The sequence below is a fragment of the Labrus mixtus genome, chromosome 5, assembly GCF_963584025.1.
Source record: "Labrus mixtus chromosome 5, fLabMix1.1, whole genome shotgun sequence".
Lineage (NCBI taxonomy): Eukaryota > Metazoa > Chordata > Actinopteri > Labriformes > Labridae > Labrus > Labrus mixtus.
In genome coordinates, this window is record NC_083616.1 from 11,966,108 (window position 1) to 11,991,969 (window position 25,862).

General features: G+C 40.9%; 3 protein-coding genes across 5 annotated transcripts; 2 read left to right on the forward strand and 1 right to left on the reverse strand.

Annotated features, from left to right (window-relative positions):
- Nucleotides 1–176: 176 nt before the first annotated feature.
- Nucleotides 177–3,382, reverse strand: ubl4a (ubiquitin like 4A). The gene is made up of 4 exons (XM_061037867.1): nt 3,189–3,382; nt 1,923–2,028; nt 1,576–1,784; nt 177–795 (listed from the first exon to the last, which is right to left on the reverse strand). Exons 1-4 carry the CDS (start codon nt 3,234–3,236, stop codon nt 688–690), a joined length of 471 nt encoding a protein of 156 aa, XP_060893850.1. The 5' UTR covers nt 3,237–3,382; the 3' UTR covers nt 177–687.
- Nucleotides 3,383–4,075: 693 nt separating this feature from the next.
- prkg1l (protein kinase cGMP-dependent 1, like) lies at nt 4,076–12,821 on the forward strand. The gene is made up of 20 exons (XM_061037868.1): nt 4,076–4,427; nt 5,383–5,575; nt 5,669–5,792; nt 5,968–6,134; nt 6,678–6,791; nt 8,288–8,393; nt 8,664–8,727; nt 9,033–9,110; nt 9,312–9,406; nt 9,577–9,642; nt 9,762–9,836; nt 9,931–10,030; nt 10,133–10,272; nt 10,530–10,619; nt 11,231–11,372; nt 11,466–11,629; nt 11,726–11,848; nt 12,080–12,142; nt 12,243–12,309; nt 12,395–12,821. Exons 2-20 carry the CDS (start codon nt 5,386–5,388, stop codon nt 12,476–12,478), a joined length of 2,052 nt encoding a protein of 683 aa, XP_060893851.1. The 5' UTR covers nt 4,076–4,427; nt 5,383–5,385; the 3' UTR covers nt 12,479–12,821.
- Nucleotides 12,822–13,565: 744 nt separating this feature from the next.
- On the forward strand, nt 13,566–25,838 carry acsl2 (acyl-CoA synthetase long chain family member 2). Of its 3 annotated transcripts, none has more exons than XM_061037870.1 (20): nt 13,566–13,703; nt 19,376–19,626; nt 19,738–19,852; nt 20,017–20,081; nt 20,162–20,263; nt 20,797–20,896; nt 21,582–21,760; nt 21,883–21,915; nt 22,096–22,147; nt 22,286–22,359; nt 22,652–22,729; nt 22,824–22,958; nt 23,071–23,205; nt 23,692–23,860; nt 24,227–24,315; nt 24,402–24,518; nt 24,613–24,756; nt 24,854–24,955; nt 25,050–25,121; nt 25,210–25,838. In XM_061037870.1, exons 2-20 carry the CDS (start codon nt 19,378–19,380, stop codon nt 25,348–25,350), a joined length of 2,151 nt encoding a protein of 716 aa, XP_060893853.1. In that variant the 5' UTR covers nt 13,566–13,703; nt 19,376–19,377; the 3' UTR covers nt 25,351–25,838. The 3 variants fall into 3 exon arrangements, with proteins under 3 accessions (XP_060893853.1, XP_060893852.1, XP_060893854.1); XM_061037869.1 differs by lacking the exon at nt 13,566–13,703 and adding an exon at nt 15,917–15,941; XM_061037871.1 differs by lacking the exon at nt 13,566–13,703 and adding an exon at nt 17,788–17,807.
- Nucleotides 25,839–25,862: the final 24 nt, after the last annotated feature.

Sequence of the window (25,862 nt, forward strand, 5' to 3'; positions counted from 1 at the left end):
AAAATACCCACTGCATGGTCCCGCCTACAGTCTATGCTTGAGACCCAACTTGTTCCTTTCATATTTGACCGCTTTCTACTTTTTCTTAAAGAAAATTCTTGATAACATCTTCGTTCCAAGTCAAATTTCTTTAAGTTTAATATCAGCACATAACACAAAAATAAAAAGCAACAAGTCTTTTTTTTTTTTTACTGTGTTTTAATGTTTGTATATATAAACATGATATTTACAAATCATACAATGAAAATCAGTTTAAGAATAAAACATGTATCACTTTCTCACAAATGATTAATAGAAAACACCAAGTCATCATACTAACAAATACTTTTCAGTAGAAGTTAGTGTCAACTGGGGGGTTGTAGCAGCCAGAGATCCTGCAAAAACCAACAGCACAAATGGACTCTTATGTTGATGAGGTCTTGAGTCAGTGGCTGCTACATCAATGACAGGGACCTATACCAGTGGCAAAATCTCCTTATCCAAGAACATTGGTCATGGATAAGAAAGCCCTATTACTGAGATAACCAACAGTCAGTGCTATCTGTGTTCACTCAGCAGCTGATCAGGCACATAGCTGGGGCCCTCTGCAAGAAAACTCAGTGATTTTTTCTGTGCCTCACATTCTAAACATTGTATGCTCTTCCAAGCACAGAGCACCGCTCAAAACACAATCACAATAAATAATTCTTAGTCCATGTAGGAGGTGTCCATTCCTTCGCCGTCAGGGTGAAGCAACCTTCCCGCCAGGCGCTCAATGTCATCAAGACTAAGTTGTCGAAGTGAACGTTCATAGTCCTTGAAGAAAAACAAATATATACTGAGACAGAGCAAGATAAAAAATAGATATCATTCTCGAGAATGTGATGAGGAGCTTTTAACACTGATAAACACAAAAATAACACACATTTAGTGTCAGCAGTTTTACAATTACAAAAGGGAATATGGAGGACACTTCAACTGCTAATATCAATAAAATGTTGGAGAAATAGGTCCCTGAATTTAAGTACATTAAGTATTGTTACTAACAGAAAATTAAAGATCAGATGCTAGATTATAATAATATAATAATAAAATTATCATGTTATTAACTTCTGACTAAGGTTGTATTATTGATACCACGAGTATTAGAACAATTTAATCTCCATTATTTAATGATCAACAGTATTGACAAGTATTGGAAAGTGGTCAGTGTATTTGTAAAATTTAGACAATATGCAGAAGCTTGATTACAATTTTTGAAGATTAAAAACAGGAAACTACCCAATATAGGGTACTCATTACTTTTGTTTTAGGTGCTGTGCTACTAAATAAAGCATCAATGTTGTCTGATTTTTACTAGTATAGTATCAAAATTTGAGTTTTTGGCTTGGTGACAACCCTACTTCTGACATTAAAATCATATGTATATATAAATGTGATGTATATTCAACAAACATACATTGGTCAAAAGACTTTAAACAAGGATTTGATGTTTCCCTTCTGTTGAGTCTCGTGCCTCAAGCACTAGCAATAAAACATTTTAAATGACAATTAGAAACTATGAACACCCACGTCAAAATGGATTATCAATAATACCTTAATAAGCTGTTCATGGACTTTTGCTGCATCCGCTGGACTAAAATGTTTAGCAAGGATAGTAGACACAGTCTGCCACACTCTTCCCTGTGAGCTACTGCTGCTGCTGGCAGCCATCCCAGACGCTCCAGTCCTCTCTCCCACAGGACGGATTACCAGATTCAATTTAGCCTCTGGCCCAATGGAATAATCACTCAATCTGTGTTCATCTGAGGAAGAAAATAGAGTATACATGCAATCATCAAAAATTTAAACTTTTAATCAATGTACTGAATAGATGTGTGTAAAAAAGCAATTACAGTTATACACAAAGGTTACGAAACATCTGACAGTTGAAAAAAATCTACCTGCAAGTGCTTTCCCTTTATAGAGCAACCGCTGCTGGTTCGCTGGAATGTTAAGACGTTCAGACACAAGTTCCTTCACTTTGGATACTTTCTCGTCTTCAGCCACCTGAAAGATGATCAAAGTGATGTTGCAGTTGTGCTGATTAAAACAATACATACATTTTGTTTTCAAAGACATTCGGCGAGCACTCTGCCTTTCTGTTTAGCTGAAGAGTATCAAAGATTAGATTAGATTCAACTTTATTGTCATTGTGCGGAGTACAAGTACAGAGACAACGAAATGTTTTTGGCGTTCTAACCAAAAAAAGTGCAAAAGAGCAACAAGGTGCAGTACAAACATGAATAGGCATAAAGTGCAATATGGTAGTAAGGTAATACGGTAAGCTGGTGCAGAGGATACAGATAAGACTGGTATATTATAGAGCAGCATTGATGGATATAAGATAGTTACAGTATGAACAATATTTACAGTATGGACATTATAAACAATATGCTAATAAATATCAAGTGGAATAGGATATTATATATACAGTCAAGTAGTATAGGAAGTGCAGTGATCAATGTACAGTCAAGAATTTAGGAGTATTGCAGTGTGGGTGGGGGGGGGGGGGGGGGGGGGTGAGGCGGAGGAGAAAGAAAGAGAAGTTCTTCTTTGGCATCAGTTTTACATTAAAACTTAGATATAATTCACACAGGGGGCATGTGCAATTTTATCTTAATAAGCCACTGGACCTTGACCACAGCACTGGTATTTGTCCCATTACGACTGTAGACATGACAGATATTAAATATGTTTAAAGAGCAGAGTTTAGTGAATCACTGCATGCCATTGATAACTTAGGCTAGGTTAATAAATAATAACTAACTATAATAATAATAATTAATAATATCAATGTTCCTTCTGTTCTGTACAGTAAAGTTTCTATTTTAACATATGGTAGTCAGAAATAAGGGTTAGGGCTGACCTACAGGAAACAATAACAACTTAAAGCAGGCTGTGTGGAAAAAGTCAGACACCGTGTCCCGGATGAGGCTGACAGGCTAACTAACTCTTGATCCATGACAGAGCGAAATGTGACGCTACAATATCTTAAACGAGTTTAGTCACAAGCATTACATATATTGTTGCTTTACGTGAAGTCAGCTTAACATGCGAAATGCCTGTCGCTTTCTAGGGTAGCTATCTCGCTATCTAAAAGGCTCGTCATGTGGCTAGCGGGCTACTAGTTAGCGAGGAGCTAGCGTGCTATACAGTCCGTGGCTTACCTGAACACTGCACTCTTTTCCTTGCAGGGGTTTCACGGTAAGAATCATTTTCGATGTTAGCGTGAACAAAGCTCAACCACTAAAATATCGGTTCACACGGTAAGCAACAACAAAATCAACCCAGAATAACGCTACGGTGCTAGCTCGACTTAGCCACAGGGCTTCTCTTGTCAACAGCCCATCTTCATCTTCTTCTTCTACGGTCGCGGGTTGCGGGTTGCTAAGGTTACATCGACGCTCTGCTGCCGCCCGCTGGCAGGAGTATTGTCTGCCCCAAGTGCAAGACATTCACCCAGAAACTTCTGTAAGTTAGGCAAGAAAGAAGGAAATTAACACATTATTTTAACTTTTCTGTTTTTGGAAAGACAATAAATAAATAGCCATGGAAGGGAAGATGGAGGGTAACAGACCCCGACTGGGCTTTGGAATAATTAGAGTAGCCTATATTAAAAAAAACATATCCACACACCCAGTTCATCGTAAAAATGATTGTTTACTCCCCCTTTTTTTACTGGCCTGAGCTTCATGCATGTTTTTTTTAGTTGTTTTTTTTTTTTTTAAGTTTTTGGGTTGACTTAAAAACAAATTTAAACTAGCCTTTAATTGCTTATTGGGACTAAAACCAATATTGTTTGTGGGTATAAATATAAAAATATATATATATTTTAAATCTGACAAACCGAAAACAGTAGCCTATAGGCAATTCAAAGTTGAGTTTGTACCACAATAGTATATTGTGGTACAAACTCAACTTTCAATTGTTTTTCTTCGACATATATCATCTATAGGCTATTTAATCAAATACAACGTTGTAATTTAGGTTATCAGGTTACCATGGAGAGTAAAACATTTTATCAGTACACACAGCCGACCTTTTGTCTCTTTCCAAGGTGTTAGATATCTGGAGAATTCTATAATTGATACGCATCGCTTAGTTTGCCTGAGATCCATTCATCCCCATGGGCTCGGAAATACCCCAAGGACCATCTGACCCAAATGGCATCCGGTCAATGCATTTCTCATTAGAACCTCCCGGATGGTCTCCTCTGTCTTTGTCATGTGATTGCCTGCTGTCAGTGCCCAGCTCTGACCAGCCTTGAGCGACAGAGGAGCATCTTTCACTCGGGCGGGTACACAGGAGATGCGCACCTGTCGAGCGGACAGTCTCCTGCCAAACAGGGACAAATCTGTTGAGGACCAGTGAGGGAGACTTCCACAACGCCAGACCGGCTGCATGTGGTGAGTGATGTGAATTACTTTATGGTCATGCTATATTTAACTGGAGATTGCATGCATCTGTGTTTATATAGCCTACATTTATTGGAAACATAAAACGCCGTTCTCAGATTATACCAACTCATCCATTGGTTACAGAGGCTTTTATGTGTGCTCATTGCTCCAGGCGCACATGCGACCCACAATGAAAACATCTATAGTCTTAATCATATTCCTGCAGGGACGCAAAGTGTGTGTGACTTAATAAATAGTCTGTACAATGACCTTGTCTGAGGCGTTTCATAATATCTTTGATTTAACTGCTCTTGTGATGTCTTTATTAATATAATTCTGGTATCTTTGTGAAGTGTCCTTGAATTTCTACATTTTAATACAGTAGGCTAATACAGTGATTACATAAACATACTGAATTTATAATTTGGCATAAGCTACCCCTGATAACCAAATCAAAGTGCTGCAAGAGGTATAACAGCGCTGAACAAACAGAGCATGTGTATGGTCTTCTATTTATTGCATGGGAAAATGTGTCATTGGATTATACCTGGCAGTTTTCCTATTCAGTCAGTTAAAACATATATCCAGACATTACTCACATTACATATTGCTGTCTACTTCTGTACATCTGCCCATCTAGCAATCTAAGTTTTTATTAGCCTCTTTGTTTTTCTTTCTCTATATAAAGTAATCATTTGAATGTTCTAAGCCTAGTAAGCAAATATATTGTTTCCTCCATTTATATTCATTTTAAGATAAGTAGTTTGGGGAGAGGCAGATACAGTAGAGGTTGACTCTCCAACTATAAGTTAACTGAGATTGTGGGGACAAAAAGGGACTTGATGCAACTGATTGTCAGACAAAAATCCAGTGTATCGTCATCCACTATCTCTACGTAGATACGTGTATGCATTCGTGTAGCTGGAGATATATTTTGCAGTGTTTTATCATCTGGTGTTTACAGGTAATGGGTACACTTCGGGACCTCCAGTTTGCCCTGCAACTTAAGATCGAGGAGCTCCGCCAGCGGGACATGCTCATAGATGAGTTGGAGCTTGAGTTGGATACAAAGGATGAGCTCATTCGGAGACTTCAGGAAGAACTGGATCGCTACAGAGCCACTGTCACCATTCCAGGACCTTCTGAAGCTGGAGCAGGTTCACAGCATGAGACTTTAGTATTATGTTAAAGCATCAACAGGTAGCTGAACGGTAGCCTTAATCCTGACTTACTGTCTGTGTCTTCTGTAGCTTGCTCAGCTAAAGTGGAGCATAAGCAAGAAGCCAAAGGGAAAACCGTCATATCTGAGCCCTTCACTTTGGACCCTGTGACTCTGGCCATGGTTTCACACAGAAGCTGTGACAAAAGCCTGGAGTAAGAGCATAATTTAAGTCTAAAATCTGTCTCTGAATTGTTCAAGACGTGGCGCCTTTCTGCAAGAATCAATAAATATGTCTGATCTTTTTTTAAATAACTGTGGACACAGTATCACATTGAGTGTGTTAAATAACTTCAGTGTTACATCAGTATCCTCCTTCCATGTCCTCAGGTCCCAGAGGCTGATTCATGCAGCGTTTTTGAAAAATGACTTGATGAAGAACCTTGATGAAGGGGAAATCAGAGCCATTACAGCCTGTATGCATCCCAGCACCATCAATCAAGGCTGCTATGTCATCCAGGAGGGGACCAATGGGGCTCAGGCTTATGTTTTAGAAGGTAAATCATTTTCGTTTTACAACTTCTAAGATTAGGATGTTTATTACATTTCTTTACGTAACATAACTTTGCATTTCTTATTTATTACGTTTGTTCACGGTGTTGAGCACAATGCATATAATGAAAAGCTTCATCATATTTGTGATATTTGTGTATCAATTAATTTTTTTGTGGCTCAGAGTTTGATAAGATATTAATCTCATGCTGTTGTGCCACACATTGGTGTGTAAATTGCATGTTTGAGCGAGAAAAGAAGAGGCACTTTGGGGAATAAAGAGTGACCCACATTGATCGGTGCTTGATTGTCCTCAGGAATCTTGGCTGCTTTAATAATGTGACAGCAGGAGGGTATCTTGTTCTATCGTTGTCTGATGTTGGACGGTTTGGCTCAGGGATGATTGTTGGTTGTACAGTATGATTCGGAGTCTGGAAAGATTTTCCCTGTCTCCACAAAAAGCATGCACATAACCGTTCTTGTTCACTTGGTGAACATTGTAAAAACTGTTCACTTTGTATCTTCACTGACTGTGTTCTCTTTAACAGAAGGGAGGCTGGATGTGACAAAAGATGGACTGAAGCTTCTCACAATCGAGCCAGAAAACATGTTTGGAGAGTTGGCTCTCCTCTACAGCTGCACCCACACCTTCTCTGTCTCAGGTATCAGAACGTTGTTTTGTATTCTTGGTCTTATATCAGACATCACTGGAGATTTGTCACATCCGAACAGTGTTGGAGTTTGAGTGTGATAAAGTGAGGATTTATTTGTGATACAAATAATTCCTGTTTGAACAGAAATCCCAAACAGGCAGATTTATGATGCTGTTCGACACTACATGTGTTGAAATTTAAAATCAAAGATCTTAGACAACACACCAGCTTCAAACAGTTTTCTCAGAGATGTGAAGAATTTCAAACATGTTCTTCTTCTGCATATACCCCACCTGTCCCACTTTCTCCTCTTCTAACGACAATCACAACATGCATTAACCGCTTTTTACAAACATTGTCAGAATGAGTTCATATTCTCTCCACTCTTCTTGTGGTTTGATAACAACTTATCTTACATTTCTCGTGAAAGAATGAGTGCTATTCCTTACAGAATAGAAGGTGTGCTGTCATTTCCTCCCAGCAGCTGATCCAAGAGTCCTTTGGGAAAACGTTCTGATCCATCGCCACATGAATCTGACCCGCTTTCACAAATAAATTGGCTGTGGAAACCGGCGAGAGAGGTTTAAATTGAAAAGAAAAAATCTGTTTATTTTCCTTGTTTGCTCCAAAAGCATCTCATTCCAGTTTTTAAACTGTTTTCTCTATCTCACGACCAGTCAGCCTCTCCAATTTGCTGTTTTCTTTACTATCTTCTCTCCGGTAGCAATGCTGATCTCAGAGACCTCTTGTCTTTTCTTTCTTTTTCATTTCTGTCGGCTCCTCTGTTTGATCTGATCAGGACACACCGTATTTATCCCTCTCCTCACCTGGAATTACTTTTTTTTTTTCCCCTCATCATTGCCACCTGAGACCATCAATAAGGCTGTGTTCTTTTTCATATTGAGGGTGATAAAGGTTGCAGCTGAAAACACGGCTGTATCGTCAGACCTTTGGGGTCAGTGTGACAGAGGACATACAGCAGTAAATGTCTCACTTATTTCAAAAGAGAAACAGCGGACACAGCATTACGATGAGAATAAAGCCATGCATTGCCTTTTCACAAGGTGCTAGAGTAAAAACTGATGATGCAAATCTGAATGGGGGAATTGAGAAATCAGGGCTGCACCATGTTATCAGATGGTTGATCTAATTAGACTGTCTAGTGGATATCTTCGTCCGTTTGCAGGAAGCTTCAGTGAACCAATCAATAAGGGTCATTATTAATTTACAAGACCCTCTTTCAAACTCCATTTCACAGAGAGAGGGTAATAATATTTAGGGAAGTCAGATTAGATTTAAATTAAAAGCTATTCCCTGTAAGAAAAAAAGCACTTTGATTTCTTTATACTCCACATGGGGAGAATTCAGTATAGTCCCTTAAGGCTGTAGCTGCTTTTTACATCTACTTGCATCACTTCTTGCATCCTAATTGTTTTACCACTTCAGCTGCAGTGTCACTTACAGATCCTTTATCACGTCCTCTGCCTCCGTCTCTGAACCTGCAGCACACACCGACAGCATGCTATGGGTTATTGACCGCAAGAGCTACCAGACCATCCTTATGCAGAGTGGACTCAGCAGCCTTTCTCATTCGATGGAGCTGCTTAGCAGGTGAACATCACAGCCCATTCACTTGATTTGACACAGAGCAGGCTCAGATTGCTCGATGCAATCTAGCATCTTTAACACAGTATCTTCCAAGGGTCACGCTCTTTTTCAGATATTTTAATGGTGCATTTAGGTTTTGTCACCTTGTCCAAAACCTCCCTATCCTTTCTGTATGTTTTTAAATATTCTACTGCACTGAGGAAAATGACACACGGCCCTTTTCAGAACTGCCATTGGCCTTGACTTGTTAACGCACTTTATTTGTGTCTGCAGCGTTCCGTTCCTGCACTCGTTGCCAGAGGATGTCATCATGAAACTGTCTGACCTCACGGAGCAGGTACAAATTAAATACTTGAAACCTGCAGCACAGTGTTGTGCAACCAGCAATTCGTCTATTTATTCAAACAGAATACAGCCGGAAGATTATGTGTGCACACAGATGGCGCGCGTGTAAACAATCATGTTTACATGCGTTCCCCTCAGCTTTCTTTGTTTTGCATCAGTTCACAAGTACCTGCTTGGATGGAATCAGATTGAATCTTTTGTTATTACCAGCCTGTATTTTCTGTCTTTTCATTGTTGTTTGCCCTGCATTCTTTTCTAATTATATTTCCTATGTTATCTATATTTTTATTTCCACAGACGCACTATTCTGATGGTGACTATATCATTCGACAAGGGGCCACAGGAGACACCTTTTATATCATAAGCAAAGGCCAGGTAAAGCTGTGTGCTCTCTGCCTGCAGCACAGATGAAACATGGCTTTTCAAAGGAAAACGATATAGATTGTGGAGGACAAAATGTCAGCACAGCTTTAGAAACAGCTCTCTGATGGTCATAATTGAGTTCTACATCTATTGCTTTCCCACATCACCTCTTTTTCATTCCCTCTCTCTTTGCCTCACTGTTTGATCTGCCAGGCGAAAGTGACAGAAAAGAAGCCGGGCCATGAAGAGCAGTTAGTCCTTTCTCAGCTCTGTGACGGACAGTGGTTTGGAGAAAAAGCTCTGTGGGGGTAAGGAGGGAAAAAAAAGTGTTATTACAGAGGGAATTATGCAAAGGATACAGTAGCTTTTAATGAAAGCAGTGCATGACGGTTGAAAGTGATATTTGTGGCGTCTATGACATTATTTTTAAATATTGTGTGCTGTGCATGATTAAGTGTATGTTTCATTCTGTGTTTAGAGAGGATGTTCGGACTGTTAATGTGATCGCCTCTGGTGAAGTGACGTGCCTGGTCATAGATAGAGAGTAAGAAGATAAATCTTATTGAAAATACATTTCAATACAATTCAGTTGCTACAGCTTGATTTTTTGTAATGTAATTATGGTGGGTACTTGGAAAAGAATCAGATGTTTTTGTGCTTCAGGACCTTCAAGGAAATCATCGGTGGGTTGGTATTTGACTGCAGTAATGAGCTGCAAAGCCAGGAATCCAAAATCCAGTGAGCAGCAGAAAAAGCATAATTTCTACAAATTTTATGGGCATGCTGTTTAGAAAGCACAAGGCATAACATCGCCCATGTTTTTTTCTATGAGCATGCCAGATAAGGACCCTGACCTCCTCTCATCGTCCACTTTAAGTGATTTCCAGATAATCTGCACTCTGGCCTTTGGGGAGTTTGGTCACGTCGACTTGGTGAGGCTCAATCTTACAGATGCTCGCTCACGATGACTCCTATCTCCTGTGATGCTGCCTCCTCTTCTAGATTCTATGTTTCTATAATGTAATCTCTCTCAGGTGCAACTAAGGCGCAACATTCAGTGTGTGTTTGCCATGAGGGTCCTCAAGAAGAAGCTGATCCTCAACAACAGCCAACGAGAGCACATTCTGAGAGAAGGACGCATCCTGATGGAGGCTCGTTGTCAATTCATAGTCAGGTGTCTGCTCTTCAACACTTATCTCATCGGGATAGTTTTTATTTATTTCATATTTAAAGTTTATAAAAGGTTGCCTAGAATGGTAATGATTGAAACAGATCTACAGCGTGAACCTGTAGTGGTCTGTAGCTAAGAAATGATCATGGATTTAAACCTACTTGTAATTTACATATCTAAACATATACAATTAGATTCCAAGTTGGGAAAAAAGTACAACTTCCCTTTTAATTTGTTTGTAAATTTCTTTCTGACCACAGGCTACATAAGACCTTTAGAGACACTGAATGCTTGTACATCTTGACAGAAGCTTGTCTTGGTGGGGATCTCTGCAGTCTCCTTAAAGATAGGTAAGTATGATAGAGAAAATTATGATGAAAGGCACTTCTCGTCACAAGCCCCTTTGACACACACACGCACTCCTGACAATTTCTAGAAAATGTCATGACAGTCTGCCCCTTATATATTCCAGAGTTCTCCTTTTCCATATACCCTCACAGGAGATCTTCCCTGTCAGATGCTGTAGAAGTCACTGTGTAATGTATCCTATAACATAACATATCCAAAGATGTCCAATGCTACGTGTAATTGGACATATTCACAATATGAATGGATGAGTGGGAAAGAACATATGGTTGCATACTTGCTCATCATCCCCTCCTGCTTGAACTGAATTTTTCCCGACTATTTCCTATTTTCCTTACTAGGGGGCTGGCAGGAATTATTCAAGTTAATGGATAATATTTGAAAATTTCAACTCGTGTTCACATTGTGAGCTGCATTTTGGAAATTTCAGGAGTGCAGTGCACGAATGAGAGGCGGTGCTTATACAATTAAGACTCAATATGGGAATGAATACATCTGTCTACACCACATTTGATTTTTTTTCTTGGGGTGGGGGGGGGGGGGGGGGGGGGGGGTTGCTGATGGCTAAAAGAGGTCTTCTACATTCTTTTTTCAGAGGATATTTGGATGAATGCAGCGCCCGGTTCTTCACAGCTTGTGTAATTGAGGCGTTGACCTTTCTTCACTGTCGAGGTGTTGTCTATAGAGACGTTAAGCCTGAAAATGTTGTTCTGGATCACCATGGTTACGCCAAACTGGTACTACAATCTCTTACAAACTTGTGTCTGCATCTTGATCGGTCTTGAAAGTTGTACCAAAGGTAACAAATTTAGTGATTTATGTTTTTCTAGATTGGCTCGAGATGCCTAAAGAGAATTGAGGTGGGTAAGAAAACCTGGACATTCTGTGGTACCCCTGGATATATGGCTCCTGAAATCATCCTAAGCAAAGGCCACAGTTTATCTGCAGACTTCTGGTCACTGGGAGTTTTTGTGTTTGAACTTCTGAGTGCTGGGTAAGTTTTATGGTTTTGTGCAGCCCACCCTTTTTAAGCTTATTTCTTCAGTTATGGATTGAAGTGATGGTGATAGGTTCATGCTTTTCTCTGCAGGCTCCCGTTCAGTGACCCTGACATGATGAAGATTCTCAGTGAAACCATTCGGGGCATCGATCACATTGACTTTCCAAAAACCATCAGCAAAAGCGCCTCCAGTATAATAAAGAAGCTGTGCAGGTGTTGTAAATACGACCCGTTAGACATCATGAATTATAATGTGTGTCCTAATGTTTTCTATTTTTAATAGTGCTTTTACAGACAATAAAACGCACAAACAGGTAGAAGGATATTAGTGTTGCAGGTGTATTGGATATGTTATGTTCTATAACACCACCTCTTGAGTGACAGAATCTGATTACTAACTCAGTTTGTTTGTTGGTGTGTTCTTGTTTGCTTTCCATCACCAAGGAGCAATCCCTCGGAGAGAGTGGGCAGTCAGAGAAACGGGGCCAAGGACATTCAGAAGCACAAGTAAGGCGGCAGATTTATCACAGCGGAGAAAAAACTCACAAATGGCCAGTGCTTGTTGTAAACAAGCTTTACAGGTTGTGATGCTTTGATTATTTTTCAGATGGTTTGATGGATTCAACTGGGATGGACTTTGTAAAAAAACATTAATCCCTCCAGTAATTCCCAAAGTAAGTGATTTTTTTCTGCTATTGCAATGAAAGGATCTACTTTACATTTCATGAGGATTTTTTTCCCCTGTTTTCTGTCTTTTAGGTTAAGCATCCTTTGAACAGCCAAACAGATGGTCATTATACAAAGGGCTCGTCAGAGCTGTGTGTGAACTGGGATGATTTCTGATGTAATAGCTGTGAACTGGGAAAAAAAAATCTGTCTGATAACTCTTTTTCTTTAAGGTTTTGTCCTTTAAAAATATCACTGCCCTCAGTCTTGCTGCCATCAAGAATCAATTGTATATGAGAAGTATTTTTTAATGAGATCAGAAACTGCAGATATTGATTGTTAAAGGAATCACACTGCTGCCTGCTCTGTTGAGATCAGACTGATTCTGATGTAGACTCTCTAAAGATCTATAAACTATAAAGGTCAGTGCTGTCTCTGCTGTTGGATGTAACATATTAACAGTTTTTTAAACCATTGTACTTATGTCTCTATGGATGAATGTAACTCAATAAACCAACATACTGCAAAACACTGTCTCCTCTTCCGTTTTATTTCTAATCTGCAGTTTCACCACCTTGAGTTCCACTGTTCTGGTGCAACTGTGTCATTATCTAATGTCCCAAAAAACTAAAACAATAAGCGGTAATTTAAAAGTGACGTCAGAGTCATCGAGAAAGCGTAAATTGCAGAACAGCAGTGGGATAAATACAGGAAATGGCGTTTTCTAATTTCAAAATAAAGTAGCCTTACTGTTTAGTCAAGATTATATTTCGTTATCGGGAAAAGTGGCAATATGCTGACATACCAGCAGTTACATTAGCTTAGAAATCATGGGAGGAGGCATGCTTGAAGTTCATGTTCTGTATTGATAGAAGAGTGCCTCAATGACAGGGGAAATATTTGTCTTGTAAAATAAACTAAAACTAATTAAATAGCAATGAAAAAATGTTAATGAGGAAATGCGAAAGATAAACATAAACATAACAAGACAACTTGCCTTTTTTTTTTGTAATTTATGTTTGTACGCCTAATTGTCTTTGTCAACGTGACCGTGATATTTATCATAAAATCACATCTTCTTAAAGAACATTTTTGTGATAACATTGTAATAAAATTGCACTTCAATGTCTTAAAAAAAAAAAAAAAAAAAAAAAAAAAAGTTAAGTTCTTCCTCTGCAGATGGCCAGTTAAGACAACTTCCATGTTTCATTGAGTTTAACTCAACCACAGATGTTTTAACGATCAGTGTTGTCGTCGGACGTTTTACTTCAAAGGTTATGACCGGAAGCAAAAGTACGACGCCTCGCGCTTGCCCTGTGGACAGATTTGGATGGATTTGCTGCTGAACTAGAAAGTTTGTAACACAATCTGAGGAGACTTTGGAGGCCTGCGGTTTAACAAGGTAGGTTTCGTATGGTAGGGTATTCGTTTGATTTATTTGGTTGTTGTTGGTTTATTTTGCACTAAATTCTGCTCGGTAGGCAAACAAACAAACACTTCGAAGGCTCACATTACGATACACAAATACAAGTTTAGTTATAGCCCGCTGAGTTTCACCCGGCTACCGAGCTGAGACTTTGTTGCAGCTGAATCATTCTGAAACTTTTGTATGCATTTAAAATAATTGTTTGTATCCCGCTTAAAATCATTCACAGATGATACACGCCTCACAACGGTATGTTTCTTGATGTTGCGTTCAAAGACCATTTGATATAGGCTAGTGATTGTGAAAATCAGTGCTTTCTCTTTTTTTTTTGTTGTGCATTCTGCTTATTTATCGGTTCATCTGCTGCAGAATTAATGTAGGATATAGCATATAGCAGAGACTTGAAGGTTTAATAGACATATTTGCAGCGTCTCTACAAATTCTTTAAAGACACTGGGGTGCACTTCTGTGTATCTATCAACCTTAGCACTGAGCTGTGGTATTTTGTTCCTGATCCAGCCTGGGAATAATTATAGTTGGATACTGTTTCCGCCCAGAACTGTAGTTTTTCTGACATTCCTTTCTTCCAACCACGGTCAGTGCATTTCTCATATTGTGTCTGCTTTGTTTTTTTTTTTTGTTTCTTTACCTGCAGCTCTGATATTCTGGGTCATGCGACATGTTTGAAGCTGCCCTACATGGCCTTGTTCCAACTCTCTGGCATCCTCTTTTTGAGTGTTTGACAGCTCTAGTGTAGGCTGTAGTGTGGCCGCCGGGCAGGGCTGCAAGATCTGCCACTTACTGATTCGGAGGTGACCTGTGAGGAGTGTTGACAGAAAGGCTAAATGTGGTGGACTACCCTACTCGCATGGTGATGTGTGAACCTGGTGCTGGCGAGAAAAGGCACAAATGCTACACTGTCTGTGAAAGTAATGACCGTGCCCCTGACAGGGAAGGTGTTTGTTGGATGTCTGGTGAGGTTTTCCCTTATTCCCCTAAAACAGGAAAATGTCATTGTGACCCAACGTGTGTGTGTGTGTGTGTGTAATTTAGGAATCATAGCCAGATAAAACCTGTGCGTTTCCTTCATTCATCGTCTCCTCCACTTGATGCCCGGGTAGCCTCACGTGCCCCTGCTCCTCCCTCCCCCTGTAACTCTCTCTTCATCTCCCCTCAGGACCATTCACTCCTCTGGGCACATTGGAAGAGCTCTGAGTTCATTCCTGCTTGTGCTGATGCTGATGCTGGTGCTTGTGTTGGTGTTGGTGGTGGTGGTGTTGGTGGTGGTGTTGGTGGTGGTGGTGTTGGTGTTGGTGGTGTTGGTGGTGGTGGTGTTGGTGTTGGTGGTGGTGGTGTTGGTGTTGGTGTTGGTGGTGTTGGTGTTGGTGGTGGTGTTGTTGGTGGTGGTGGTGTTGGTGTTGGTGTTGGTGGTGTTGGTGTTGGTGTTGGTGTTGGTGTTGGCAGGCCACACAACACTGTCCCCTCTCTCTTCCCCATAAAATCCTCCCCCCTCCTCGTGTCACCTCCTGTAGTTTTTTAGGTCAGAGGGAAGCATTCCCCAGCTCCGCTCTCATCACCACAGAGGCTCTGCAGGCTACTGTACAGAGCTGCCTCTCACTCTGTGTTGCAATTCAGAGAGCAAATTGAATTTGAGGGAGGAACGTAAGTCTGGCTCTTCAAGAAGGCCATATACATATTTTGATATTTATTATTAATTCTTAATATTTTTGGGCTGTTAATGCCAACATTTTGGAGACAGGACAGAGTCAGAAATCGGGCTGAACGGGTCGGACCCAAACCTGGGCCACACACCCAGAGGACCATGTCTCCGCACATGGGGTGGATGCACCAACTGCAAGGATCACCCGCGCCCCCAACCATATAGGCTACATATTTTGAATCCGGTTTTACAGAACCTTTTTGTTTGCGTGGGAATACAAAGGAAATTAAATTCTGCAATCTGCATCCGTATTTTTAACTCTGTAAGGCTTAAACTATCAAATAATTGTCAAGAAATTATTTTCCGTTGCGCCCAGGTAGCCTAGTGGTTATGCCGCGCACCATGTAACGGAGGCTATAGCTCTCCCAGGCTGGGTTCGAATCTGACCTGTGGCTTCTTTCCTGTGTGTCATTCCCTATTCTCTCTCTCTGATTTCTGACTCTATCTGTCCTTTCCTGTTCACAGGTGTTTTCTGTCCTGCATCATGCATCTCTGTTGAGTACTGATTTGTTACTCCATCTTTTGTTGGTTTGTAAAAGTATGGTGTGGGTGACTGTGGAACAGATATGCTTTAAATTGACAAAATCCCCCTTAATACCTGCTGTATCATAACAAAGACAAAAATCTTCTTCTTCCTTTACCAATATCCTACCAAAACGTTTGGTGAAGCCTCCTTTGGCATTTATTGACCCCGTTAGGTTATTTCTCTGACTTTATCCCACTCTTTTCTTAATTGACTTAATGTGAAGCTTGTTTTATTAAGGCCTCCGATATAACATTTGACATTTAAAAACCCCTGAAACCCTGACCATGAAAGTCACATTTCCATTTGATTCCAGGTCAGATCTCCAAACCAGTTTCTGGTTTCTGTTTTTGAACGTTCCACATCCTCCGTTGCTCTCTTGTTTGTCTACCTACTGAAGCTGTGAATCTCTTGCATGCTCTCAGCTCTGCCTCTGCTTGTCAGCGTGTGTCAATGTGCACAGACATGCAGACGGCCTCGGGCTGCTGCCTTCCTGTGAGCTTGTGTTCTGCTCTTTAATGGCATTTATTGTTAACAACAGCTGAATATCAATTTATTTTCAATTTTTACAAAATATAGTTTGATGGATCAGACGACCTTTTCCCCAAAATGTACATTTTGTACATTAAATATCACTTAAAGTAATGCCTCCATGTGTACCCGTCTTTTAATATGAATGAAATGTAAGAAGGCATTCATTCATTTTTTTTCTCCTCTTTGCAGGCTATGAAAGTACATTTGGTTTATATCAGTTTATTTTCTCATGTGTTTGCTATTTCTTTTGTGTGGTGTCTTCCAGGGAGTAAAGGCTTGGAGCACAATGGTCCCTGTCTGGGCCTTGACAATAGGCCTGATGAATGGGAAAGAGAGAGAGGGGAGGGAACGATGGGGAGAGACAGAAAGGGGCTACAGGAAGCTCTCCTTACAGCCGGCTGTCATTTTCTTTTATTGTGTCACATTTCAAAAAGCCCTTTTGTTTTCTGTCTTTTACTGACTTAAAGGAATCAGTGGGATAGGCAGCAGTTTTTTCTCCAGCAGGGGTCAGATTTTAAACTCAGATAAATTGAAGCTTGAAGTGGATTCTGAGTGTGGCATCATTTTGCCCATACAGGGAAGGGAGGCAGCGCAGGAGCTTCATGGTCAGAGAGGAGGGGAGGGGTGTGATATCAACCAGTATCCCCTCTCCTATTGGGTACTGGGGGAGAAAGTGGGTGAGAGGTTGAGGGGTGTGCGGGGAGGGGAGTGCATGTGGGAAAGCAGAGATTTATTCAGTGAGGTGAATTCCTTGCTGGGAGTCAAGAAGGGGCTGTGACGAGCAGCACCTTGGCTAGGTTTTTGTTTTGGGGCTTTAGATGTTCTGAAGTTACCCCCCCCCCCCCCCCTCTCATCTACACTTATTCACTTATTCACTTTTGATATGAACAATAAAATGTTTGGCAGAAAGTGATGGGGTTGGACTAAGTCGGTCCTCCCCCTCACCCTATCTCACCGCCAGCCCCTTGCTACTGTACACACCCTGGAGTTTCTCTCAATCTCTTACAGTCCTCGTGTTGAATGAAAGGGTGGTACGACATGACTGAGAGTAACCTCAGAGGCTGTTTCTTTTAAGCCAATCATTATTACTTCCTCATGTCTCTCCACCACCGCCACTCGCCCCTCCTCCCCTGTGTGCAGCTCAGGCCTTTGCTTCTGTTCTTGTTCCTTCTGAGCGGTGCCAACAAGCATGCGTCCCAGTGTGGTGCAGCCTTTCAACCAGACTCTTCGACTGAGGTTTAACTGTTTCACAAGTGGAAACATGTTTCTAAAGATATCTTCTATAAGGCTTTGAATATTAAAGGTAGAGTAGACTTTCTCTTGTAAGATAGATGTCTTCTGACGCATGTTTACAGCTCTTGTGAAAAACAAGTGGTGATGTGAAGAAAATGTATGAAAGAAGACCTTTACAGCTACAGAAGGGTCTCTCTTGTGAATGGTCTCAACTGAGGTAACCTAAGGCAGCGACAGTTGGGGTTTTGTAATGGGGTGGGGGAGTTAGGAGTGAGGTCATCAGACCTCAGTACACTGCTTCTCATCTCTGCCCCAGGCTAGTCTTACAGGCTACATGATATGCTACTTGGATAACATATTGTAATATCTGCCTGAAATGTCACAAGTCAAGTTGCATTGTGGGTAATAGAGACACCAATATTTTTTGGAAGCAATGAACATGCTTCGAATGAAATAGATAGAAGCTATTTTTAGATTGCAATTCCGCAGCTATTGGATGACTTCGTCCCACCATTACCCTGCCATGAAATTTACTCTGAAGTGGAGACGTTACATTAAAAAACGTTAACGTTAAATGTCCCGCTTTGAACTGGCAATATAAAGAGGCCACAATATAGTTCTGTCCATTTCACGATGTCATTTAAGTCTTGTTTATTTTCCAACACTGATCCTTTTGGGATGTGATGAATAACTTTCTTTAGCTGAGTGTCGATCACTGTCACTAGAAAATCCTGAAAAAGAAAGCATTAACAACTTCAAAACTCCGACTCAAAATAAATCTCTTGTTCCTGTCTTTATTGTCTTTCTCTCTCTTTGAAATGTACTGACCTGCAGCTTCTTAGTTGAAGATGAAACTTCTTATGAATATATTTTGACAGATGAAAGTGGCTGAACGACTAGTCCATTGATTCATTGCTTTATCAAGCAAATAATGTGAATAATGATTGTCTGGTTTCAACTATATCAGTGTGAGGGTTTTGATACTTTTTATGATAAAACTTTGAACTGTTATATTTAGAGAAGAGCACTTTGTAGATGTGCACTTCAGCTTTGGGATATTTTACTGGATACGTATTTATTTGTTTATTTATTTTTACAATTTAAAGACATTTTGCAGACTAAACAATTCATTATTTAATTGAAAAGTCTTTGCAGTATTATTATATAAACTGATATTCCTCAGGCGGATTCAGATATTCTGAATTATACTTTACTATTTCTAACAAGGTGCAGACTAATTCAAACTACTTTTTTTATCAGTCAATTTAAATCATTTAAGGATAAAGCTGCACTGAGCTGATAACTCAGCCTGATGGATTTAATGGTCCAGTTCAAACATTGACTGATTGTTAACAAGTATCTCTGTCATAAACATTGTTATCAGTATTGATCTTAATAGATACTTAAGACAGTTTCAGTTTGTTATAAGTGCATTATAACAAAATAAACTAAATCAAATGGATGATAAAACAGGTTGAGAGGAAAAGTAAACCTTATTCAATGTGCTTCATGTTTGTGTGGCGCCCTCTGCAGGAGATGCTGCATGTTTTTGTATTCCTGTGTTGTATAGCAGAGCATTAAATGTTCCTCACTTCACTATTTTTCTTTCTTTTCATTTTTCCCATCCTCTCTTCGCAGCTATGCATTTCCAGGAGTGGTTACGGTCACTCCGTTCCAGCGCTGGACTCAAAGGATCGGAAACTGAGGACCTCTGGAATCTTCTGCCGTCTCTGCCTCTGTCGTCCTTCTCTCTGTCTTCCCTCAATCTGTCCCCCGTCTCTCTGCTGGGTTTAGGAGCTCTTGCCTCTCTCACTGCGTACTGGCTGGTGACCCGTCCTCGGCCCATGCGTCCTCCTTGTGATCTCCAGGCCCAGTCTGTAGCTGTCAATGTGAGTGGATCATGATGGCTTTGGGCCTCAAAGTATTACTTTGTTTTTGTGAATGGTCGGCATCATTATTGTAGGAGGGTGGTGAAGTTTTGGATTGGGTGTGTGTCATAGGGAGATCCAAGCTGCAGGCGATCGGCTCTTCTTACAGATGATTCACTGCTGGAGTTTTACTACGATGACACCAGGACGGCCTACGACATGTTCCAGCGAGGCCTGAGGATAGCAGGTGGGGAAATATTTATATATTTAATATATACTAACCCTTAAGACATTTCACTGAACCTTAACCTGAATTTTCTCATTCACAAGATAAACAAGCTACCATGGACTCATACTCAGAATAATGCTTAAGTTAGCCTTGATGTGTCACATCTGTCTGCTGTGCTTTAGGAAATGGCCCGTGTCTGGGCTTCAGAAAGCCAGAGCAGCCCTACGAGTGGATCCCCTACACTGAGGTGTGACATGTTTAAATATGAATTGTATTTGATCTCTAACTCTTTGCTGTTTGTTAACTGAGCACCTCAAACGTCTTCAGGTGGCGGAGCGGGCGCAGGTGCTAGGCTCAGGGCTGCTGGCTAAAGGCTGCCAGCCCAACCCGCAGCAGTTTGTCGGGATATTTGCACAAAACAGACCAGAGGTATGGAATCATCACTGTGAGGATTATATTATTTATTCTCATTCACAGGTCTCCAGAGGTTTATTGATGTGTAGCCTTCTCTTAAACTGGATCACATTTTTTGATTAACTTACGATTAAAATAGGATTTCTTTTTTTTATTGTGCATCCTGAAATTGAGCTCTTTTTTCTAATCGAGAGCTGGAGCTGGATATGGGTCTCCAGGGCAGCTCATATTGGAGTTTTCTGGAGTATTTTTAGTTTTTTATACAACCATCAGGCATTTTTGTTATTCCTGTGTGATGCTGAAAGTGAAAGATCATTTTCTGCTCCATCGGAGCTCTTAACCTCTCATCAGACACGTCCAAACACTTAGTGATGTTTGTTGTTTCAAGCTGAATATGTTTAATTTGCTTTATAAATCTGAAATGCACGGTGAGGTAAATCATAATGCATTTTGGACTTATGTTTAGATAAAGATCTCTTAACGCTCTCAGTAAAGAGGGTTATGAATGAGTCTAACCGTGCTGCTTTGTCTCCCTCTGCTGGTCAAAGTGGATTATCTCAGAGCTGGCCTGCTACACCTACTCCATGGCCGTGGTGCCGCTGTATGAAACGCTGGGGCTGGAGGCCATGGTCCACATCCTCAACCTGGGTGAGAAAACCTGCATGTGGATGTCACTAAATATTATTATTTAAAGGAAGCGTTAACCTAAAGTACATGTTCTATCTCAGGTTTCATTTTTATATTCAACTTATTTGACTTTATTTTTAGTGAAAATATTGGATTCTTTTATATCATGTGGTCTCAAAGTCTAGATAAGAATCACCCTTAAGAAGATCTGATGATGACACATACAGTGATAACTTTGAAAGAGAGTTTGAGGGGGAAAAATGTTTTAAAAGCAAAATTGACTTCAAAATTGTGAAGTGAAGTCATGCCTTAATACGATTACTGTACTTGAATAGAAAATGTGAATAAGATCGTACATACGGTAACCTACTGTCCCCCACTGGTTACCAGTTAAGACCTGTAGTTCATGTTGATGGTTTCCCATCTAGCCCCCAGAGTATTCATTTGTCTCAGGCGATTAAACAATAAACATAAAACTAAAATCCCAAGGCTGAAATACTTGAATTAGGTGATACCAACTTCTTCACATCTGGCTTGACAGCTTAGAGTCCGGCCCCCACAGTGTCTATTTGTACAAACTGGCCCTTGTACAAATGTAGTTGATGACCCCTAGTTGATATCCTTACGTTTGACAGCTGACATTTGACTGCTCTGACATTCCTGCACAGGTTTAGTAAAGGATGTGAGTTTTTTGGTGTCTTCCTAGCTGAGATCTCTCTGGTGATCTGTGACCGGGAGGAGAAAGCCGCGGCTCTGTTGGAGAACAAGGAGAGAGGCGTGACTCCGACGCTCTCCTGCCTGGTTCTCTTTGATGATTTCAGCGAGGCCTTTGTGCAGAGGGCAGAGAATTGTGAGGTGGAGGTTTTGAAACTGGAGCAGCTCATGGTGAGCGGGTTGGAAGTACTACATCCCTGTAATGTAGACTCATTTAAGTGTTTCCCCTTTAATTAAGTCATCCATGGTGATATGTAAATTGTCTGAATATCTCCTCCTTGTCCACTTCTTAGGACCTGGGCAGGCAGAACCTCAAAGATCCTGTGGTGAGTCTATCAGCTGCTACATCAAACTGGTCCCAGTATATAGCTAATCCTCCGCTAAATTCCAGGATTATAGTGTTATCCTTATAAGATATCATTAACGCTCACTTGTAAACATGGCTTAAATTAAGTGAGGAGGTAGCCTGTTGTCACATTCTCATGTTTTATTGCCTCCTGCTGCAGCCGCCCCAGCCTCAGGATCTGGCTGTGGTTTGCTTCACCAGTGGAACCACAGGTAGCGTCTGATTTCTGCCTAATTATCCTTCACTCACATCGTTAGACAAGTGTCCTTCAGTGCCCACTAACTAACCTCTCCTCATGGCACCGCTGTAGTTTCCTTTGCACTGCAATAATGCCTTGTTTATTTATCCAGGGAAGCCCAAGGGAGCCATGATCACCCACGGCAACATCGCCTCCAACACTTCCTCTGTCATTAAGATCCTGGAGGTCTGTCTACATTTCCACCTCCTTGTTTAATTGAGAACAGGCTCACAGCTAGCATCACATCCCGTCTGCGTGTGTCTCTGTGTCTCCAAACTGTCCCTTTCCCTGCTGTGGCTAATGGTATGATTAATTGGCTGTTTGATTGCCCCTGTCGCTGCCAGGTACTTTAACTAATTGGCCCTGTGTAAAGACTCTGCTATCTAACTGCTGCTGAAAAAGACGTACGGTGTGTTTGATTGCCTGCGAGGCTTTTATCGCTCCCCTGTGCTTTGCTCATTTTTCTGTTTTCTCTCAGGGTTCGTTTGTGATCCGGCAGGAGGATGTGTCGATCTCATACCTGCCACTTGCCCACATGTTTGAAAGGATGATTCAGGTAGTTGAGCCAACTCTCAGACATGTTTTAATGGTTGTGTGTGTGTGTGTGTGTGTGTGTGTTTAAACATGAGGTGCATTTATCTCTGTCTCAGGTCTCCATGTTCTGCCATGGGGCCAGAGTAGGATTCTACCAGGGCGACATTTCTCTTCTCATGGATGACATTAAAACTCTAAAGCCGACCTTCTTCCCTGTCGTCCCTCGCTTACTCAATCGCATCTATGACAAGGTCAGTAAAAACATTCAAATGTTATATAACCTTAGAGGCCTATGGGGCACTCAGAAGGCTAGCATCATTTTTTTGGTTGTGTTTGTGAACATTTTCACTGATCTCTGTAAAGATCCTGGGTTCGGTGACCTCTCCTTTGCGTCGAGCTTTGCTCCACTATGCTGTGAAGAGAAAACAGGCGGAGCTCAGCAGCGGCATTGTGCGAAACAACAGTCTGTGGGACAAACTGGTGTTCAACAGGATCCAGGTCAGTTGTCTGAAGCTCCATTTTCTTTCCCTATTTTGCTGCTAATAATTATCACAACTTAAGACCTACACAGCCAGTGGCTTGTCAGGAATCCACCTCCAATGAAACTGTCATTACCCACCTGTCTTTAACGACTTCCCATCAATCACTGAAGCCTAAAGTTGTCACTGCCTATATTTTTGCAGAACTCGACACAAAAGTTCAAGTGCACCAGCAGCCCTGCATGTAGTCAATGTATTTCTATCCAAACTTTACAAGCGTAGCAGTGTTCCAGTAATCAATGCCAAAATCACCCAGAGCGCTTCAGTCCTGTGGGAGTGTATTGGAGAAGTGGGAATGTTTTGGCTCAGTATGGTCAATGTAGACAGAAATATTTTCTGCGGTGAAAAAAAAAATGCAGTTATGTTTTTCTTCCCTGTATCTACAAGACAATTGTTTTTTTTTTTTAACCATACTTATACTCTGCCTGCATGACTTGTATATCAGGCCAACTTAGGGGGAAATCTGCGGTTTGCCCTGACGGCTTCAGCACCCATCTCCCCCACGGTGCTGTCCTTTCTAAGAGCCACGCTGGGCTGTCTGATCTTTGAGGGTTATGGACAGACAGAGTGCACCGCAGGCTGTACTTTCTCTATGCCAGGAGACTGGATCGCAGGTCAGAAACCTTTAAATTGTGAACATTTGTAGAAAAAAATCTGTTATTGAAATTAGTTTTACGATTTGCTGATTGAAAAGTTGAGATAAAAGGGTCATCACAATTACCCAGAGCCCAGTGGTGTCTTAAAATGGCTGTTTTTGTTAAACCAACTGCGGAAAACCCCAAAACCTGCCATTTTCGAAATGACAAAAAGCATTTTTTTTGCGTCAAAAATCTGTATGCCGATCTCTAACTTCGATTCATGTTATTTCATCTGTGGAGCTCTGATTTTAAACTTGTTTTCTCTGAATTGCTTGTTTCTGTGTGTGTGTGCCTCATCTGTCAACGCTGTGCTAAGGAGTTGTGTGGATGTGTCTTTGTCAGGTCATGTTGGTGCTCCTCTGCCCTGTGCCATGGTGAAGCTGGTAGACATCCCCGACATGAACTACTATGCTAAGAACGGAGACGGAGAGGTGAGCTAATATAAAGATTTCAAACGACATATTTGACTAAAAATACTATTTGTAGTGCTGAAGTTCTCCACATCTTCTTTTGTCAGATCTGTATCCGTGGGCCCAGTGTGTTCAGAGGTTACCTGAAGGACCCAGAAAAGACGGCTGAGGCCTTGGACAGTGACGGCTGGCTGCACAGTGGGGATGTGGGCCAGTGGCTCCCAGTAAGATTATACAAGATAATCTGAGCTAAATTGCAAGATAATCATTTTCTTGACTACTGTAAGAGAGCAAATGTTTGTTTCTTTCTTCCATCAGAACGGGACACTCCGCATCATTGACAGGAAGAAGCACATCTTCAAGTTGTCCCAGGGAGAGTACATTGCTCCAGAGAAGATTGAAAATGTCTACATGCGTTGTGTTCCTGTGCTGCAGGTGTTTGTGCACGGAGATAGTTTACAGGTACAATACGATACAAACAGTGAATGTGATCCAGAGCTAAGCAGACTTAACATGTTGTGGTTTGAAGTCTGAAGAGTTGATTTTCTCTTGTTTACAGTCTTTTCTAATAGGCATAGTTGTGCCTGATCCTGAAGTATTTGTCGACTGGGTAAAAGAGCGAGGAATTGTGGGATCATATGAAGAGCTGTGCCAGAATCATGTATGTTTAATAAGTCCTTAATCATTTCTCTTGATCACTAAAGATGACTTTATACTTTTGAACCAAAGTGATTGGGTTATTGATCTTCCATCAGGATGTAAAGAAGGAAGTATTAGAGGACATGAGAGCTGTCGGGAAGGAAGCAGGGTTAAAGTCCTTAGAACAAGTAAGGAGTTTCTCTTTTTTTTTTTTTTTACGAGTAGGCACAAACCCCCACGATGCCAACTTTTTTTCCTTTCCCCCTTTTCTTTCAGGTAAAGGACCTTTACCTGCACCCAGAGGCGTTCAGTATCGCCAACGGCCTTCTCACCCCAACGCTAAAAAGTAGACGTGCAGACATCCGCAGAGTCTTCCAGGAACAAATATCCAACATGTACAGCAAGACGGCCATATAAAGGACTCTATTCAGTAAACAACACATAGAGGCTTCTGTTGTCGAAGAAAAGAAACATGGGACATGGACCTGGGAGCAGAAAAATCACTTAACGTCTAGCAGTGCCTTATCTCATACTTGGGTATATTTTGGGATATCGATGAAGTTTTACCTCACATCCACCTCTTGCACAAAATGTTTTAACTCTTCACATAACAGGTTAGACCAATGCAACCCAACCACATCTCCTTTTTTTATTCCAATGTCACTGTTGTCTTTGACACTAATTCAGAGTTTAGAGTCACGACTTGGTTTACTGATAAATCGTTTCTCTTTTTTAACCTTCACCTAAAGTTACATTTTTTAAACTAACGAGGGTTTTAACCAGCAATGATTTGTATAAACAAAAATGTCTGAACTGTATATATTGCTTATACTGAGATTGTTGACAGGACACTACTTATTCCAGTGATGTGAAACTAAACAGAAATAAAGGTTAGTTACAGAAAATACTTGTGATTAAATGTTACATGA

Bases quoted from the DNA above. Each gene is read 5' to 3' on its own strand.
- acsl2 (XM_061037869.1), top strand. The intron at 20,082-20,161 runs GTGTGACATGTT...AAACGTCTTCAG, and splicing joins AGTGGATCCCCTACACTGAG to GTGGCGGAGCGGGCGCAGGT. The intron at 24,757-24,853 runs GTACAATACGAT...TCTTGTTTACAG, and splicing joins TGCACGGAGATAGTTTACAG to TCTTTTCTAATAGGCATAGT.
- ubl4a (XM_061037867.1), bottom strand. From the start codon at position 3,236: ATGATTCTTACCGTGAAACCCCTGCAAGGAAAAGAGTGCAGTGTTCAG. The intron at 2,029-3,188 runs GTAAGCCACGGA...ATCATCTTTCAG, and splicing joins GAAAAGAGTGCAGTGTTCAG to GTGGCTGAAGACGAGAAAGT. The intron at 796-1,575 runs GTATTATTGATA...TTTTTCTTCAAG, and splicing joins TCCATGAACAGCTTATTAAG to GACTATGAACGTTCACTTCG.
- prkg1l (XM_061037868.1), top strand. From the start codon at position 5,386: ATGGGTACACTTCGGGACCTCCAGTTTGCCCTGCAACTTAAGATCGAG. The intron at 6,135-6,677 runs GTAAATCATTTT...TCTCTTTAACAG, and splicing joins TCAGGCTTATGTTTTAGAAG to AAGGGAGGCTGGATGTGACA. The intron at 10,620-11,230 runs GTAAGTATGATA...TTCTTTTTTCAG, and splicing joins TGCAGTCTCCTTAAAGATAG to AGGATATTTGGATGAATGCA.